General features: G+C 43.4%; 1 protein-coding gene and 1 long non-coding RNA gene across 2 annotated transcripts in view; one reads left to right on the top strand and one right to left on the bottom strand.

Annotated features, from left to right (window-relative positions):
* The first annotated feature begins 2,517 nt into the window (after nucleotides 1-2,517).
* Nucleotides 2,518-17,033, top strand: part of LOC109294746 — a 21,234-nt gene continuing 6,718 nt past the window's right edge. The window contains exons 1-2 of the long non-coding RNA XR_002096611.1: nucleotides 2,518-3,293; nucleotides 13,740-13,743. This is a non-coding gene — a long non-coding RNA (uncharacterized LOC109294746). The remainder of the gene's footprint in view (nucleotides 3,294-13,739; nucleotides 13,744-17,033) is intronic.
* Nucleotides 5,681-17,033, bottom strand: part of LMNB2 (lamin B2) — a 75,684-nt gene continuing 64,331 nt past the window's right edge. The window contains exon 12 of the mRNA XM_019513199.1: nucleotides 5,681-9,443. Within this exon, the coding sequence (XP_019368744.1) occupies nucleotides 9,402-9,443 (42 nt within the window). The 3' untranslated portion in view covers nucleotides 5,681-9,401. The remainder of the gene's footprint in view (nucleotides 9,444-17,033) is intronic.

Here is a 17,033-nt window from a genome sequence, read left to right on the forward strand (position 1 = left end):
AAAGGGGGCCCAGGACCGCCGCGCCCCGCCCCGCCCCGCCCCGCCCGGGATGTCTGCGGCAGCGATCGCGGTCCTGCGGGCCCCGCGACAGGAAGCCGGAGCTTTCGGAAAGGCAGCCCGAGTGCTCAAAGGCAGCGCGGCCCGCTCCGTTAGTGCTCCGCGGTGGATACACAGCCATGATAACGAACCACAAGCGAGGAGCTGGCATTGCGCGAGGGGACTCGAGTCCCCGCCCCTGCGCACGCCGGGCACGCGGGAGGCCGGCTTCAGCAGCGGCCCCCCTGGCTCTCGCTGAATGGAAGATGCAGCATCTACGCCTTGGCGGCACAATGCCAGGGAGCTGTGGGCACGTTAGCAAGAGATTTGCAAGCATAGGTCTACCACGGCTCCCACACACCTACCAAGCTCCTTTTAATGTTGTTAATCATTGTGCCCTAAACACAAGGAACACCAGCACTACCACTGCCAAGGCAAGCCACCGGAAGATTTAAGTGGCTAGAGCTGGCACGCCTTCGCAAGGGCTACTTAACTACTGCTGCTGGCAGAGCTAGTTTGGAAGGTCCTTCTCACATTTCTAACCAGCAGAGTTGTACAAATGGAGACCAGTGTACAAAGATAAGGGACCTTTTAAAGACTTAGAATCACATTCATTCCTGATCAAGAAGCATGTTTTTAAGGGTTGATGCTCAGCATTTGCGAATTAATTCACACACAGCATTAGGTAAGACCTCTTGGAAGCAGCAGATTTGTAAGGGCTGTTGAGGCGTTGGTTCCCAAAAGCTTGCAAAGGATAATTTTCCAGTGATTTAGTTGGTCTAATAAAAGATACCACATTTACCCAAAGAACCCTGTCCGCAGATTCCTAACGTATTTTGGCTTCTGGAATTATCCTTTAGGACTAGCAGTCTTGAAAAACTATGCAAGTCTCAGGGTTCAGTAAATTCTAAAGATTACTTTTCCTTTCATTTAGCAAAGACAATAAATTGAAATGTTCTATTTGATGAACTCTTAGCTGTAGTACAGCTTTGATATTACTGCAATATCTCAGTCACCTTTGCAGGCACCATGAATCTATTGCTAGGATGATAGTTATTTTACCAGCTAAGCAGTAAAAAGGCTCTAGGTGAACTTTGGATAGTTCTTCCCCATTCTGGGAAATTAAACCAATAGACAAAGATTATTGTGGCAAGCTTAACTCAACCCTTCAATTTCCAAACCTGTAAAATTTGTCCTTGTCTACAATTAATTTGAGTTATAAATCAAGTGATCAGCTGCCCCTCAAAAAGCCAAGAATTAACCATTCATTTTTGTTTTGCTCTGTTCTTGCAAAAGGATCAGACACAGCTGGCTTCTGTATGAGACAGAACTTTTAAATAAGCAATTGCTTCAACTATGCAGATACACTGTAAAATAGATGTGAGATTTGCTCAGCCACATTTAAGACTTGAATGGTAGATCTACAAGAAAAATCCAGGTACTGCAGGAATTGGTATAAACAGATTGGATCAGAAGAAACTCAAGGTTACAGTACATCAGACTTTCAAACAGAACTCAGGCCGAGTCCCGGTCCAGTACTCTTGTCGCTGGCAGTCCTGATACGAGAATGACAGTCTTCCAATAAACAGAGATATCATTGGCGAGGCCCCAGATGACGCAGAAGGCCAATCCATGATCCACATGTTCAGCAGTCCTAGCCCAGGGCTTTACCCCCTAGGTCACAATACTTTCAAAAAAGCCTAAAGTAATTCAGGTGTGTTCCTTTCATTCAGTTTGCCCACTTAGAAAATTAAGATGTGCATGTACCTCGAGGGGAGTATTGATCACTTACACTCAGCAAATGCATTGGGGATGCCAGGTACTAAGCATTTACTGTGAACAGATGTTTGTTAAGAGACCCAACATGATAACTCAGGAGACTTCAATGCAGGTAGTGTCCTCTAAACCAACCAATACTGCCAAGTAAACAGGAACAACCTTATTCAATTCAAATGCAGCAGCTAGGACCATAAACCAGTGGACAGTATTTGGTTGTTTGAGATAGATATCCAGGCTGGTGATTTTTTTAAGCCCATCTTAGACTGATAGTCACCAAAGACTGCATGAGGAAAAAAGTTTGTGGCTTAGGTGGGAGGCTATAAACGCTAGAATCCCAATTATCCCATTATTGGTCTTTTTAGGAAAAGGGGCTCAGAAAAGCAAAAATTGGTTTCTAAAGCAGGGTCTAAAAACCAACTGAAATCCCAGCCTCAGTTGCAATGCTGCTGCCACACTAACTTTATATTTGCTTTTCTTAAGCATTAGCCATTAAGACTAAGGTCAGCATATTTGCTTCAAAATAAAAAGGGGTTATTTATAGCCCTGTACCACACCAGATCTTCTTAGGAGACAGAATAGCAACGATGACACTCCTTATCCTCTCTCTACGTGGGTGTGCAACATCCTTGGGTATGCAACATCTCTCTCAGCCTTTGACTGGAATTTGGTTAGTTTCAAATAAGAGGAGACGACAAATAAAATGCAAAACATTTATTGGAGTGGGTTGTACAAAAAAGTTTCCAGTCAAAAAAATGTATATTACAAATCATCGAAAGAGACAAACATTTGGCATGCATATTCTTAAAACAAAACAGAACCAAAACAAGTGTTTGAAATGATAAAGTCTAGATAATTTTATAGTTTTCATAAGTGTACATCAATTTCCATTGTTTTTAATATACTTCAATTTGCAGATTTTTTTCATAATTGAGAACCTCAGTAATCCACTTAAAAAAAAAAGCTCCATTTTACAGAAATTTTCCCAACTGACAGTCAGGATGCCGTTAGCCCAGAACTGAAGCTAAATACATGTTGTGTTAAGAAGTCGAAGAAGCTGTTGTGTTAAGTCAAAGGAGCCCAAAGAAAAACCATCATTGGTTCAAACATGACAGTATTACTCTGTCCAAATGTAAAGCTTCTTAGCTTTGTTCAAAATAGCTTATTGCTTGCAATTTTAGTGTAATTACATGGCTACCTAAACCATTAGAATGTCAGTCCTACACAGGCTAGATCCAGGACAGTAATTAAATGAAGCAGATAACAGATTTAACCTTGGAAGAATTAAGAGTCTTTATACTTTTTGAAGTGTTTTTTTTTTAATAATCCCTAAAAAGTCATACAGTGCATTGTGCTTCTTTGAATTAAGTGATTCAAAATTAAAACATCTTTTTATTCTCTAGACCTTAGCATTTCAGGAAAGGCATTACGTTTACAAATAATAAGTTGCATGTAAATATGGTCTTATATAAAAAAATCAAGTGGTTTAAAGCTAAACATACTGAAGGGCAAATAAATTCTGTTTCCCAGGCCATTTTAGGAATTGAACAACAGAAAAATCTCCAGCACAATTTATTTCCACATTCAGTGAAATCTATGCTTTGAAATGCAATTACTCTGTTACCTTCCACTCACTGGATTCCATACAACTGTTTTTCCCTTCCACTCAGATGTTGGGAACAGTGGCAATGAAAGCCAGCATCCAGCATGGATATGCCTTTAATTTAAAGATGAGAATTTCAAAGTGAGATGGGCAGACTAATAAAATGGCTTAAGACAGACTAAGTGAAATAAGTGGCCAACAAGGCAAGCAAACTAACATTATCCTCCTCCTGTGAGAGAAGCCAGACCTAAAGAAGGGTATTTTCTGCTCAAAAGCTTGTCTCACATCTCTTCCAACTATATGGCTGCCCCAATAAAAATACCATAAAAAGAACCCTTGCTTCTATCATTTCCTGGACCATCATGGCTACAATACCACTCCAACCCTACTTCTACTAGCAAAGAGGAAGGTAGAATACAAGAGAGGATGCTTTGAGCTCTTGTGATAAAAAGATGCCTGAAAGCCTGTCCCTTACTGGCCCCCCCCATCAGGTGTCAGGAAGGGACTTTACACAGCAATACAAAGTTTTAAATATTATTTTACATGTATAAAGAATATTCAAATCCCCATCTTAACTTATTCTGTGGGTTCCTGTACTTTTTCTTTTAGGTGGACAGGATATGGTTTGTCCTGGTGCTCGTCACTGCAGGAATGAAGTCAGGAAGGCCAAAGCGCAATTGGAGCTGCAGCTAACAAGGGTAACAAGAAGGGTTTCTACAAGTATGTAAGTAGCAACAGGAGAATCAGGGAAAGTGTGGGTCCCTTACTGAATGCGGGAGGCAACCTTGTGACAGAGGATGCAGAAAAGGCTGAAGTGCTCAATGCCTTTTTCACCTCAGTCTTCACAAGCAAGGTCAGCTCCCAGATGACTGCACCAGGCAGCACAATTTGGGGAGGAGGTGAGCAGGCAACCATGGCAAAACAACAGATTAGGGACTATTTAGAAAAGCTGGACATATATAAATCCAAGGGGCAGGATGGGATGCACCCAAGGGTGCTAAGGAAGTTGGCCGATGTGATTGCAGAGCCACTGGCCATCAACTTGGAAAATTCATGGCAATTAGGAGAGGCCCTGGATAACCGGAAAAGGGCAAACATAATGCCCATATTTAAGAAAGGGAAAAAGGAGGACCCAGGGAACTACAGACCAGTCAGCCTCACCTCAGTCCCTGGAGCAGATCCTCAAGGAATCCATCTCAAAGCACTTGGAGGAGAAGGTGATTAGGACCAGTCAGCATGGATGCACCAAGGGCAATCTGACTGCCTTCTATAAGGTGACTGGCTCTGTGGATGCAGGGGAAACCAGCAGATGTGATGCACCTTGATTTTAGCAAGGCTTTTCATATGGTCTGGGGCCAGTTTTGTTCAATGTCTTCATCAACAACCTGGAATATGGCATAGAGTGCACCCACAGCAAGTCTGTAGATGACAACAAGCTGAGGGGAATGGCAGATACACTGGAGTGTAGGGCCAGGATTCAGAGTGACCTAGACAAATTGGAGGACTGGGCCAAAAGAAATCTCATGCGGTCCAACAAGGACAAGTGCAAAGTCTTGCACTAGGACAGAATAATCCCATGCACTGGTACAGGCTGGGGGCTAACTGGCTGGGCAACAGCTCTGCAGAAAAGGACCTGGGGGTTACAGTGGACAATAAGCTGAATATGAGCCAACAGTGTGCCCTTGTTGTAAAGAAGCCTAATGGCATCCTGGGCTGCATCAGCAGGAGTGTTGCCAGCAGGTCAAGGGAAGTGATAATTCTCCCCCCCCTCTATTCAGCACTGAGAAACTGAATGGCATAATTATTCTGTTATAGCTATGGTGGTATAACTCCATCAAGAGGATGAAGCTAGACTGTTCTCAGTGGTGACAGATGACAGAACAAGGAACAACAGTCTCAAGTTGCAGCAAGGGACGTTTAGGTTAGATATTAGGAATAATTTTCTCACTAGGAGGGTAGTAAGACACTGGAACAGGTTACCCACAGAGGTAGTGGAAGCTCCATCATTGGAGGTTTTCAAGACCCAACTACACAAAGCTTTGGCTGGGATGATCTAGTTGGGGATGGTCCTGGTTTGAGCAGGGGGCTGGACTAGATGACGTCCTGAGGTCCCTTCCAACCCTAAATTTTCTATGATTCTGACTCGTACACTGAATGAATTTCCCCTTCACAGTACTGTGCATTTCACATTGTAATCTCAAAGCTAACTATACACAACAGACTAACCTGGCATTTATAGTATTGGCTCTTAAAAGCCATTTTTTCCTGAGATTTTTTTTTTTTGGCTTCTACGGTGACTGCACATTTTGATGTCCAAGCAACCCAAGCTGACTTATAATTTGTTATAAACTCTTTTATGCTTATAGAAGCAAATCCAGAGTCCCATGACAAACCAGTAGTCAAACTGGACAAATAAGCAGGAATGAGAAGGAATTACAGACTTTTTTTAGAGGCTACTGCAGCTGACATGACTGAAGCAGTGCACACAGCAAGAGGACTGGGGAGGGAGAGGTATGGAGGGACAGAGAAGCTGTATAGCTGCATTTTATCCTTGCATGTCACCATACATGAACTCCCTGATTAGACTTATGCTGCTCTGTTGCCCTTCCGTTCGCTATCAGTGAATAAGAGCTAGTCTGCTCTGGGAAACTGAAAGGCATAATTATTCTGTTATAGCTATGTTGGTATAACTCCATGTTAAACACAGGAGTAAAAGTCACTGGTAGTAATTATTCTGGGAAAAAAGTTACTTTTATTCTAAAACAGAATGTCTACACAGGGAGTTATACTAAAAATACTTATTCTGCTATAGTTATCCCAATTAAATTTAATGAACAGACAAGTCCTAAAATCATTCCTCCTCAAACCAGTTCTGACTTGTTTAGTTTCTGTTTGTGATATCAGCTACTGCTGCAGAAATACTGATGATCTGCCACACTTACCAAGAACGGCTCACCTGCAGGATCTAACAGGAGAGAAAGCCCCAGGATTGTTAAATTTAGATGAAAAAAAAAAAAGAACTTTAATCTTGGAATGGTAAAAGGAACCATGAAAAAAAAAAAAAACACAAGAAGGTAAACAGTGCTGCTCTTGATTTAGTATAATGGAAGACGGTCCCAGAATGGAATGCCTATTTTAAGATGGTAAAAGTATCAGACTGAATGCTCAGCAAGTCAAACAGATGGGAAAGGCAGAAGGCAGGGCAGAGATGTGACCTTACAAACTAGCCAGTTTGTCTACAATTCTGCCCTGCCTTCTGCCTGAATTCAAGATTAGTATGGCTTCCTCTCTCTACAAATGGGAAAGGTGATATGTACTGAAGAGACACCTACATTAGGGCAAACAAGAATAAGAATATTAGTGCAAGACACATTTTACTGCGTCTTGCAGGCTACTATCAAGAACTACTACTAACATTTTAAGTAGCCTTCCAAAAATATTGTAGTGATTAGGTCACCTGAGCAGATACTTTTTAGGTTAGCTGATTCGATTCAGCTTCTTCCACTATGCTCATCACTGCAGTACCTGTGTATCCATGTATCCAGATTACATACATATGGTACATGCTTATTCTGCATACACCTGCTATGGGGTAGTACTCACCATTCCAGGTTTACAAGCATTTGGCCCAAAAGCAAACCACAAGAAACAAGACAATTACCATACAGTGCAGCTACTGGGAAAACCATGGCCCAGATTGTGCAAGACCTTTTCCAATTTAAGCTTTTTTCTAGCTACATTCCTTTACAAGGAATACAGGCAATTACTTTTTTTTCAACAAACTTGGCATTTATACTTTTAGTATTCCAAGCTACATGGAGTTTAGAATAGTCTGACAAAACAGAACAAGCAATCTAACTGACCAACATAAACAAATCGAAAAAACGTAACATTTACATAAAAGTCACAGAAACTGTAAGCTAGAAAGGAAAATGGGAATCCAGCAACTGGAAGGTGCATTGTCAAAGCACTTTCATTTTGATTGCATTCATTTGCATACAACCACATTTAAAAGTTTATTGATAATGGTATAGAACCAACTGAGAAAGTTTCAACTATCTATAATTTTACAGATAGGCATGATTACTATGAATTCAGTCATCTACTCAAGCAGAGTGGGAATATTTATTTAAGAAAAATAACCAAATTCATGGACAAAGGCATTATTACCTCAAACATCAATTTTTGTCTTACATTATGAAAATTCATTATCAGTGATCCTGTTTTAAGACAGCAATCCAAATACTTATTAGTATTCAAACCATGGTAATTAAATCACTTTATCAAGGTGACCATTTTGAGAATAGCAGAAAGTCAGCACCTTTGTTTTTAAAATGACAATGTGAAATTTATAAATTTAAAAATCACTCGCTCCCACTTTGCTTGCACTGCAGCAAAGTCATCATTTAAAACCTCTACATTGACCTTCTAGGTTATGTCCGTCAGTCTAAGTACTGTGCAGAGAACATAATGTCCAAAAGCCACCAAAATACCTAAATATTCTAACTTGCACTTTGAATGTAAACCAGTTGAATGGCAAGATCAGAGTTCAAGAGTGCAGGCAATACAAGAGTTTTACTCTAGCAAATGGTACGCAAATGACCAACTTGAAAAAATGTCCATTTATAATGCAGTCAGTACATTCTTTAAAGCAAGTCATGTACATTTCTTAGTGTACGGGGTACACTACCCAGTGCTTCTGCTGGTCAAGAGTTACCTCTGGTGAAAACACAGGAGAGAAACCTGAAATCAGAGCAATGTGGCTAGATATAAAAAACAATTAAAATACAAGTGATATTGTTCTTTTAAACAATTATTATATTATCAACAAGCTGGGTTTTTTTAAGAACATTCCTCAGGCTAGATACATTTCTGTTGGAAATACTGCAAAATAATGTTGATATGCAACCCAAAAATTGTTTAATGAATTTTAAAAATTCATAGAACATTTGCCATTTTCGAAATACTTTGCCCAGCAACTATGACAATGTCCCTTTATCTACGACAGAAGTATGAATAAGCTTCATGTAGCAGTTATTTAAAAGGTTACTATTTATACATGATAGCTTATAAATATCCAAATATTTATCATAGCCAAAAATATCATTATCCAAAAACAACTAAAAAGAATTCTGTTTAATGTGAAACATCAAAATCATGATGTCCGTCACAGCTACTGTACATCAGGCTCAGACTTGCATTCACTACTTGTTAGTAGTAACCACTGTGACTGAAAGTCCAAATCCCCTTTAAAAAAGTTAAAGCTCTTGGCTTTAACTTCTTCATTACATTAAGACTGTACCTGCCCTAGAATAATTGGAATTCATTAGTCTCCACCACTATAGTGTTGACATGGTTCCACTGTTTTTACCAGCACATGGTCTAGTTCTCTTTGCAGTGGGGCTAGATGCCATGGTCCCGAGTTAAGCCCTGTCTACAAATCCAGTCTCTGGTGTAGTTTCTACAGCTGAAGTAATATCTGTGATACATTTTGTGTTATTTTCCTCACATACATAAAATTCTAGTTACTAAAAGGGCCTTATGATTCTTAAATAACTACAGTGCTGAAGGAAGTACCCACTTTGGGTAGTCTTTGGGACACATGTTCACATTTCCCTAAACTTCACTGGAAAACAAAAAAAAAACATTTGTTAAATAATGATATATTTACCATGCACTCAATGAATTCTGTCCCATTTTAATTTAAAATTCTTTCTGCTGCAGATCTGTACATAAGACTTAAAAGACGTAATATGGGGAGGGGAAGAACTACATTCCAATAGTATTTTCAAAGAGGGAAAAAGAAATTGATTAAAAATTCTGGCAGTTTTTTCATTAAAATTTTTCTATAAAATGTACCAAGGAGTAGAACTTTAAATAAATCAGATGATGTATATAAAAATAGTTTTCAGTGGCTCTGGAGGAAAAGAAAATAGCAAAAACACGAAGGAAAGAAAGGAGAATAATAGAAAATAATAATGGTTTTTCACATCATTGAACATCCTCTTGACGTTGTCCTGGGATCTCCCTGGAAGAAGACAGATATTAGTTAAAATACTAAAATGAAACCAGGCCCAAAGCTTCACAAGTGCTGTCGTGAATAGTTAAAAATATATATACGATTCACATGACCTGAAATAACATTTAACACCCATGAGGGACTTTATCTACCTCCTTTACAATATTGTTAGTTGCATCAAAAACCAAAATTTAAAGGTACTTTTTCCTAAGCTAGTTGGGTTCAGTGGGTATTGCTACGTGTGCTAGGATATGGACAGATAAAACATTTGTAAGACCCCCAAGTGCCTCTAAACTCTAAAGCAGCGGCGGGCAATTATTTCAGGCAGAGGGCTGCTTACTGAGTTTTGGCAAGCCATCGAGGGCCACATGACAGGCAGCCAGGGGCAGATAACCATTAATCTTCTAAATTTTTAGGGGCCCCACGGGCCAGATAGAACAGCCTGGCAGACTGCATCTGGCCCGCGGGCCACATTTTACCCACCCCTGCTCTAAAGCATTCTAAAATATGAGGGTACAAACAACACGGAGATGAAACGCTATGTATTAACTTGAACCATATAAAAATGATCCCAGATAAAACAGGAACAACTATAAAGCATTCCCTTGTGAAACACAGCACGTACGGTGTCTGCTCCAGCACAGAATGAGGAGTTGGTCAGTCTACTGACATCCCATAGTGCTCTGGTATCTCCCTCCCCAGCTTACCTCATGTGACCCATTTGCAACTCGCTTTTACTTCACTGTCCCGGGACACAGGCCTGGGTCCCATATGTCACCTCCTCATTTTCAAAGTTAGGTGTGTTGGCAGGCAGTGGCAACAATCAGGACCACTACCCCATAAACTTGGCTTACGAGTGCAGGATGCTCTCAAGCACCTCCTCATCCACTATATCACACTACCTGAAAAAACACAACCGCCACCATAACACTACACAGCACAATATCAACTGAGCAGAGGTTCCGGATTTTCTCCCCACAGGGGCTAAGAGACCCAAAGGTTCCTTAGGAAAAGCCACTGCAATCAGACCGTGTATGAGCATATTATGGCTGAGATGGTAGCTCAGAGCCACAACTAGGAACAATATCAGTTCTGGGCAAGGGGAAAGATCCTGAAGGCATGGAACAAGGTCTTTTGACACTAACCGTGTTTCAGGTACCTGGCAGGTAACACACGTATGCTACAAGGAACTCTTGAAGATTTCTGCAGAAGACAAGTCCATCAAGCCTTGTGCTTCACTGTCTGTCTCTTCCTCCCTCCCCCGCAGTGGCCAAGACGCAAAAACTGCAGCATTAACTCTTGGCCACTCAGTGGTGGGGTGGAGGCACATGGCCAGAAGAGTGAGATTAAAGATGCTGTGAACTTCCACTGCAATTCAGGTAGGTCCCTATTTATAACATGGACCCAAAGAACCACAATAAGGCCCAAAGCCACATCCTAGCTGAAGTGTAGTCCCAGGAAGGTCAATAGTATCTTGGGGACTCCCTTCTCTTACTTAGGACTGACAAACGTATTTACCAGCCCTTAGGACAGGACGGCTCAGATAGCACCAACCTGAGGGAGGACCCAACCAACCAAACATACTGTGAGCATCTCACCCCACTGCCCTGCTACCATCAAAACTAGCCCTCCTGCCATTGTTCCAACATACCACCTGTATGCAGGTAAGGTAGGAACCTGCCTGCTGGTTCCTGCAGGAGGGGGAGCTTTCCTCCCCAAGGAGCTTCTCAGCCAATCCTACCAAATAAAGAACAGTTTTGGCACAAGGCACACACAGAAACCCCCACAGAAATCAAACCCTTCTGCCTGTTTCAGGCATTAGGAGGGAGTCTTTGGCTCAGACTCCAGCATAGCAATGTGACTAGCTTTCTACTTGTAAACTGCTCCCTCAGCATTTGCATCCTTTATGGTCTCTCCCCTGGGGTTTTAAACTCCCAGTGGGACACTCCATCATCCAAATGCCCTGTAGCTGGGCTCTCTCAAAGAGACTGACTTTCCCTTTAAAAGGGACCTACGGCCCTTTTACACAACCCCGACATCCACACCATCCTCCTGCCACCTTCTCTCCTGACTACACTCTGTCCTTGCCTTAATGCCCAAAGCCCAGCCACCTGAAGGAAATGCTTATGATACCAGATTAAAAACAGGATTAGACAAATTCTTGAAGGAAAGGTAGCTACCCAAGCAATACCTGACCTATACACCCCTGGCCCCACCCCTGACAAGGCCAGGCCTGTGAACCTCCACCACCTGAGCCCTTGTAGTTGGGCCATGGCTTCTCACCACACAGTCACAGAAATCAGTCACCTCGTGAAACAGGCAGCTTCCCTTTACCCTTTGCCATCTCCTGCCCCTGCCTTCCAGCCTACATCCTTTCATGCCCAAGCCTTTCCCCAGATGTTTCAGCCATAGCTAGAGCAGGCCCCAAGCCATCTGGGCAAATCCAGCTACAACCTCTTGTGGTTAGAGAACCAGAGGAAGTGCAGTGCCAGAACCTTTATGGATGCTGCAGCACATCACCAGAAAGACTGATCTGACTGTGAACTTTACCACACCAAAGTTGGTTGGTGACAGAACGGCAGCCAATGGGAGTTGTCATCTTCCAGGTGACAACTGCTGGCTTGCCTCTTGAGAGACAAGGCCAGCTTAGTGCAGATCTCTAAAATGCAACTCATCCTGAAGTTCTGCCACTATTGCTCATGGCCCCAGGTTCCCAGAATTATCCATTCCTACCAGTCACTGCTCATGTATCTTGCCAGAAACAGTACAGTCTGAAGGTGGTCCCAGAGAAGGATGTCCCTGCCAGTGTCCTTATTTTTCGCATATCTAGCATGCAGCTATCAGACACACAAGGCATGTAGTACAGCTTGAGGTGGCACCTTCTGACTACCAGGGTCATGGAATTTAGTAGCCATGCCAGGTCAGGTGGTGGACAAACTGGTAGAGAACACAAAATTATGTAGAAATAGATGAAGACTTGCCACCCTGACCAGGGTCAGTACCTTGCACTTCAGAAAAAAAAAACTGGAGAGCAAGGAGACGGTATGGGCCCATTCTGTGCTCCTGCTGTGATGGTGATGTACAGGAAACCAGCCCACCTTGCAAAGGAAGGGTATGGCATCCATTCATCAGTGAGTGATGGTGGATATTGCAACTATTCTGATTGGTGGTGCATTTTCTCTTATGGCTGTAGAGACCAATGTTAGACTTGCAGGTCCTGCCATAGTGGTCACAGGTGTACATGGCATGAGGGGCTGATATACCAACAGCCTGTTTCCTTTGGTCATGTTTCTCTTGTAATTCAAGTGACCATTTCTCATTGTGATGTTGGACTCCATGATTGTGAAGGGAACACCACTTTGTGCCGTTTCCTGCTAAGGCCTCCCAAAGGTTTGCACCAATTCCAAAAGTCTCCATACCTCGCCTCCAGACGTCTCTGAAGTACAATTTTGGGAGCCCAGCTCTTCTCTCCCCACCTGTAATCTGCCCATGCAGGAGGTCCTTCGGGATGCTCCCATCTTCCATCTTGCAAAGATGGCGAAGCCAGCGTAGGCACCGCTGTTTGAGTAGTGCAATGATGTTTGGCAGGTCAGCTTTAGTAATGACCTGTGTTGGCAATTCTGTCTTGCCACTTGATGTCAAGGATGTGCCATAAACAGCATAGGTGGAAGCTGTTCAACTTCTTTTCTTGATAAGCATATGCTGACCATGTCTCACTGCTATACATAAGGACATCAATGACACAGGGTTTGTACAGAAGCAGTTTAGTTTTGATTGTGAGTTTTGTATTGTTCCAGACTCATTTGGAGAGCTTACTGAAAGTGGTAGCTGCCTTTCCAATGTGCACATTTAGCATTTCATCCAGTGATAGGATGTCACTTGCTGTGGATGCGAGGTAGCAGAACTTATTCACTGCCTCGAGAGGTGTGTTGTCAAGGCTGATAAAGGGTGACTGGTGAACACCCTGTCCTAGGACCAGTCTTTTTGATGCTGATGGCCAGGGCAAACATCCTGCAAGCCTGGGAGCGGTAATTCATGAGTATTTGTAGTTGGCTTTTTTCATGGGCGGGGAGTGCAGCATCGTTAGCAAAAAGGGGCTCCCTAATAAGTATGTGCCATACTTTTGTCTTGGCCTTTAGACATGACAGATTGTAGAGTCTGCCATCTGATCTTGTGTATATGACTTCTTCAAAACCATCAAAAGTGTAGTGCAGCAGCATAGAAAAAAAGACCTGAAGGAGCATGGATGCTAGAACCCAACCCTGCAGAAGCAGGAAGCACTGAGCAAAAACTCAGAGATCACAGAATCGTAGAAAATTAGGACTGGAAGGGACCTCAGGAGGTCATCTAGTCCAACCCCCTGCTCAAAGCAGGACCATCCCCAACTAGATCATCCCAGCCACAGCTTTTGTCTAGCTGGGACTTAAAAACCTCCAAGGATAGGAAATTCACAACCTCTCTGGGTAACCTATCCCAGTGTTTTACTACCCTCCTAATGAGAAAGTTGTCTGTCATATCTAACCTTAGGCTTCCTTGCTGCAACTTAAAACCATTATTCCATGTTATCTGCTGCCACTGAGAACCACCCTTCAAGTAGTCTAAGGCTGCTATTAAATCCCCTCCCAGTCTTCTCTTCTCCAGAATAAATAAGCCCAGTTCTGTCAGCCTCTCCTCAGAAGTCATGGGCTCCAATCCCCTAACCATTTTTGGACTCTCTCCAATTTGTCCGCATCCTTTCTGTAGTGGGGGGCCCAAAACTGGACACAGTATTCTAGATGTGGCCATACCAGTGCAGAATAGAGGAGAAGAATTACTTCCCTTGATCTACTGGCAACACTCCTACAAATGCAGCCCAGTGTATTATTAGCATTCTAAACAACAAGGGCACACCGTTGGCTCATATTCAGCTTATTGTTCACTGTAACCCCCAAGTCTTTTTTTGCAGAGCTGCTGCTTAGCCAGTCAGTCCCCAGCCTCTACTTGTGCTTGGGATTGTTCTGTCCTAAGTGCAGGACTTTGCATTTCTCCTTATTGGACCTCATGAGCTATCTTTTGGTCCAATCCTCCAATTTGTGTCTCCGAATCCTAGCCCTACCCCCTCCATTGTATCTACTACTCTCCACAGCTTGGTGTTATCTGCAAACTTGCCAAGGGTGCACTCCATCCCATCTTCCAGGTCGTGAATGGAGATATTGAACAAAACTAGCCCCAGGACCGACTCCAGGACACTTGATACTGGCTGACAACTAGACATTTAACCACTTGGCTACCATGTGAGCCCAATGATCCAACCAGTTTTCTATCCACCTGACAGTCCATTCTTCCAAACCATACTTCCTTAGCTTGCTGGCAAGAATGTCAAAAGTGTTGATAAAGTCAAGGTATAAATATCCATAAGACTAGAGGTGCATCAACACATTGGTCCATACCGTATCAGCACCAATAAAAGGAAAATTGATGTTAATTGTCAATTGGCTTTTTTTGGCTGATGTAGCCAATAATGTCACTGATAAATGCTGTGTGCAGCCGCAGCATGCACGTGGCCAGCCCAGCAGCATCCGGCTGATAAGTCCGTTGGGGATGGGGCAGGCAGAATGAAGCCCTTGCAGTGAGGGAGTGGGGCTGGGGCTGCCCAGCCAGGGCAGGGCATGGGATGGGATATGGCTCATTAATAGTTGGGCATCAGCATTGACCCAAAGAATCTTTATCAGTGCAACTCTACATAGGACTCTATGGACACTCACCTGTCCCTAGAAACATTCAAAGGATTGTAATCAGGAGGCATTATAGGATACCTGCTCACCAGCCCTCCAGCTGTAGAGCACCTCCACATTAGGAAATTCCTTAGGTGGGGGTGTGGACAGGAGGGGACACAGACTATACTTTGTAGTTAGTGAAGCACTCCCAGAAGTGCTTTAAATTAGGTTGGGATTTGAAACACTTAACACATGCGATTGTCCATACCCTCATGAGCATGGTCATGAAAGATGATCCTGAAAGAGGCTACAGACAATACTATTGGGTCAAACATCTTCTTAGCTTGTGCTGGAACACAGTTTTAGCAGACCTCCCTGCTGTTAACCTTAAATGACATTAAGGAAGAAAGGATTTTCATATCTGGTACTCTTCAAAAGTGTTTTTCCCCCTCCAAACACATGAAGTATGTGATAAAATTACATTCCTCCCAATAAAACTTCACCCAAATACTCAGCACAGGGCTACAGACTGACACCATACTTCTGCAAGCACAAAACACAACAAAAAAAACATACCAAAGCTGACCTCAAAATTGCACTGGATCAGCTCATGGGGTTAATTGAGAAAAGCTGCTAATGACCACTGATTGAATATGAACAACTGACAAGAGTTTACAGTAGTCTTAAAGTGTCTTCTGATTTAACTTACACAAAGTATCCATCCTCCCTCCATCCTGCTGGCTGTTAGCAAATAATTCATAGCCATATGAAAAAAAAACAAAAAAAAAAAACAAGGGAATGTTAAATGGAGAAGTTAATGGGAACAGCCAAGGTTGCTTACTGTGCAGTATTTATATCCTGTAAGTCAGGGTTTCTCAACCCATAGGTCACAACCCACAAGTGGGTTGCAAGAATATATGAAAGGGTCATGAACAAAACAAACTTTAAAAATTGATTCTTCTTTAAAGGAGAAAAATATAGGAAATTGTTGCTTTTACCTTGCAGCTTGACAGAGTTCCAGCCTGCAAGGGGTTGCTTGGGGCCCCCCATTCCCCACACACATCCCACCCTGTCCCACACCAACTCTCTGCCCCACACATTGGGAGCTGGGGTCTGGGGGCAGCAGATCCTTCATCTAACCCAGGAGGTGCACAGCCCCACCAGAGGAGACGCCTTGTTGGACCTGGTGCTGGCTACGGGTGACGACCTGGTGAGGGGGCCGCGGGTGCTCAACCACCTGGGCGACAGTGATCATCACCTGCTGGAATTCACCACCCAACACAAGGTGGCCAAGGCCTACAGCAAGGCAGCAGCCCTAGATTTCAGGAGGGTGGACTTCAATGAGCTAAGGAGAAGAGTTGGGGAAGCACTGAGGTCCCGGAGGGGAGGGGACCCAGGTGTCCAAGAAGAGTAGTTGCTCCTTAAGAAGACGATTCTCCAAACCCAAAGGGAGGTAATCCCAACACGGATCAAAGGGGGCAGGAGGGTGCAAAAGCCCCCATGGCTCACCAAAAGCATCTGGGAATGTCTCCTAGCTAAAAGGGAGTCGTACACGCAATGGAAGGGAGGGGCCATCACTAGGGAGGATTATACTGCGGTTGCTCAGGGATGCAGGGGGGCAGTCAGGAAGGCCAAGGCGGAGATGGAACTGGGACTAGCTTCCCGGATCAAGGACAACAAGAAGTCCTTTTTTAAATACATAGGGGGCAAAAAGAAGGTACCGGGTAACGTGGGGCCCCTGCAAGACACACTAGGAAATTTGGTCATCACACCAGATGACAAAGCTAACATATTTAACGATTTCTTTGCCTCCACTTTCCTGAGCAGGGACCAGATCAGCCCTCCCCTCCCCCCGGGGTCCCCCTTAGACCCCAGGGGAGGTGCATCTAGGCCAAGGGTCAGG

Source organism: Gavialis gangeticus, unplaced genomic scaffold (assembly GCF_001723915.1).
Source record: "Gavialis gangeticus isolate Ggan-Ray unplaced genomic scaffold, GavGan_comp1, whole genome shotgun sequence".
In the NCBI taxonomy this organism is placed as follows: Eukaryota; Metazoa; Chordata; order Crocodylia; family Gavialidae; genus Gavialis; species Gavialis gangeticus.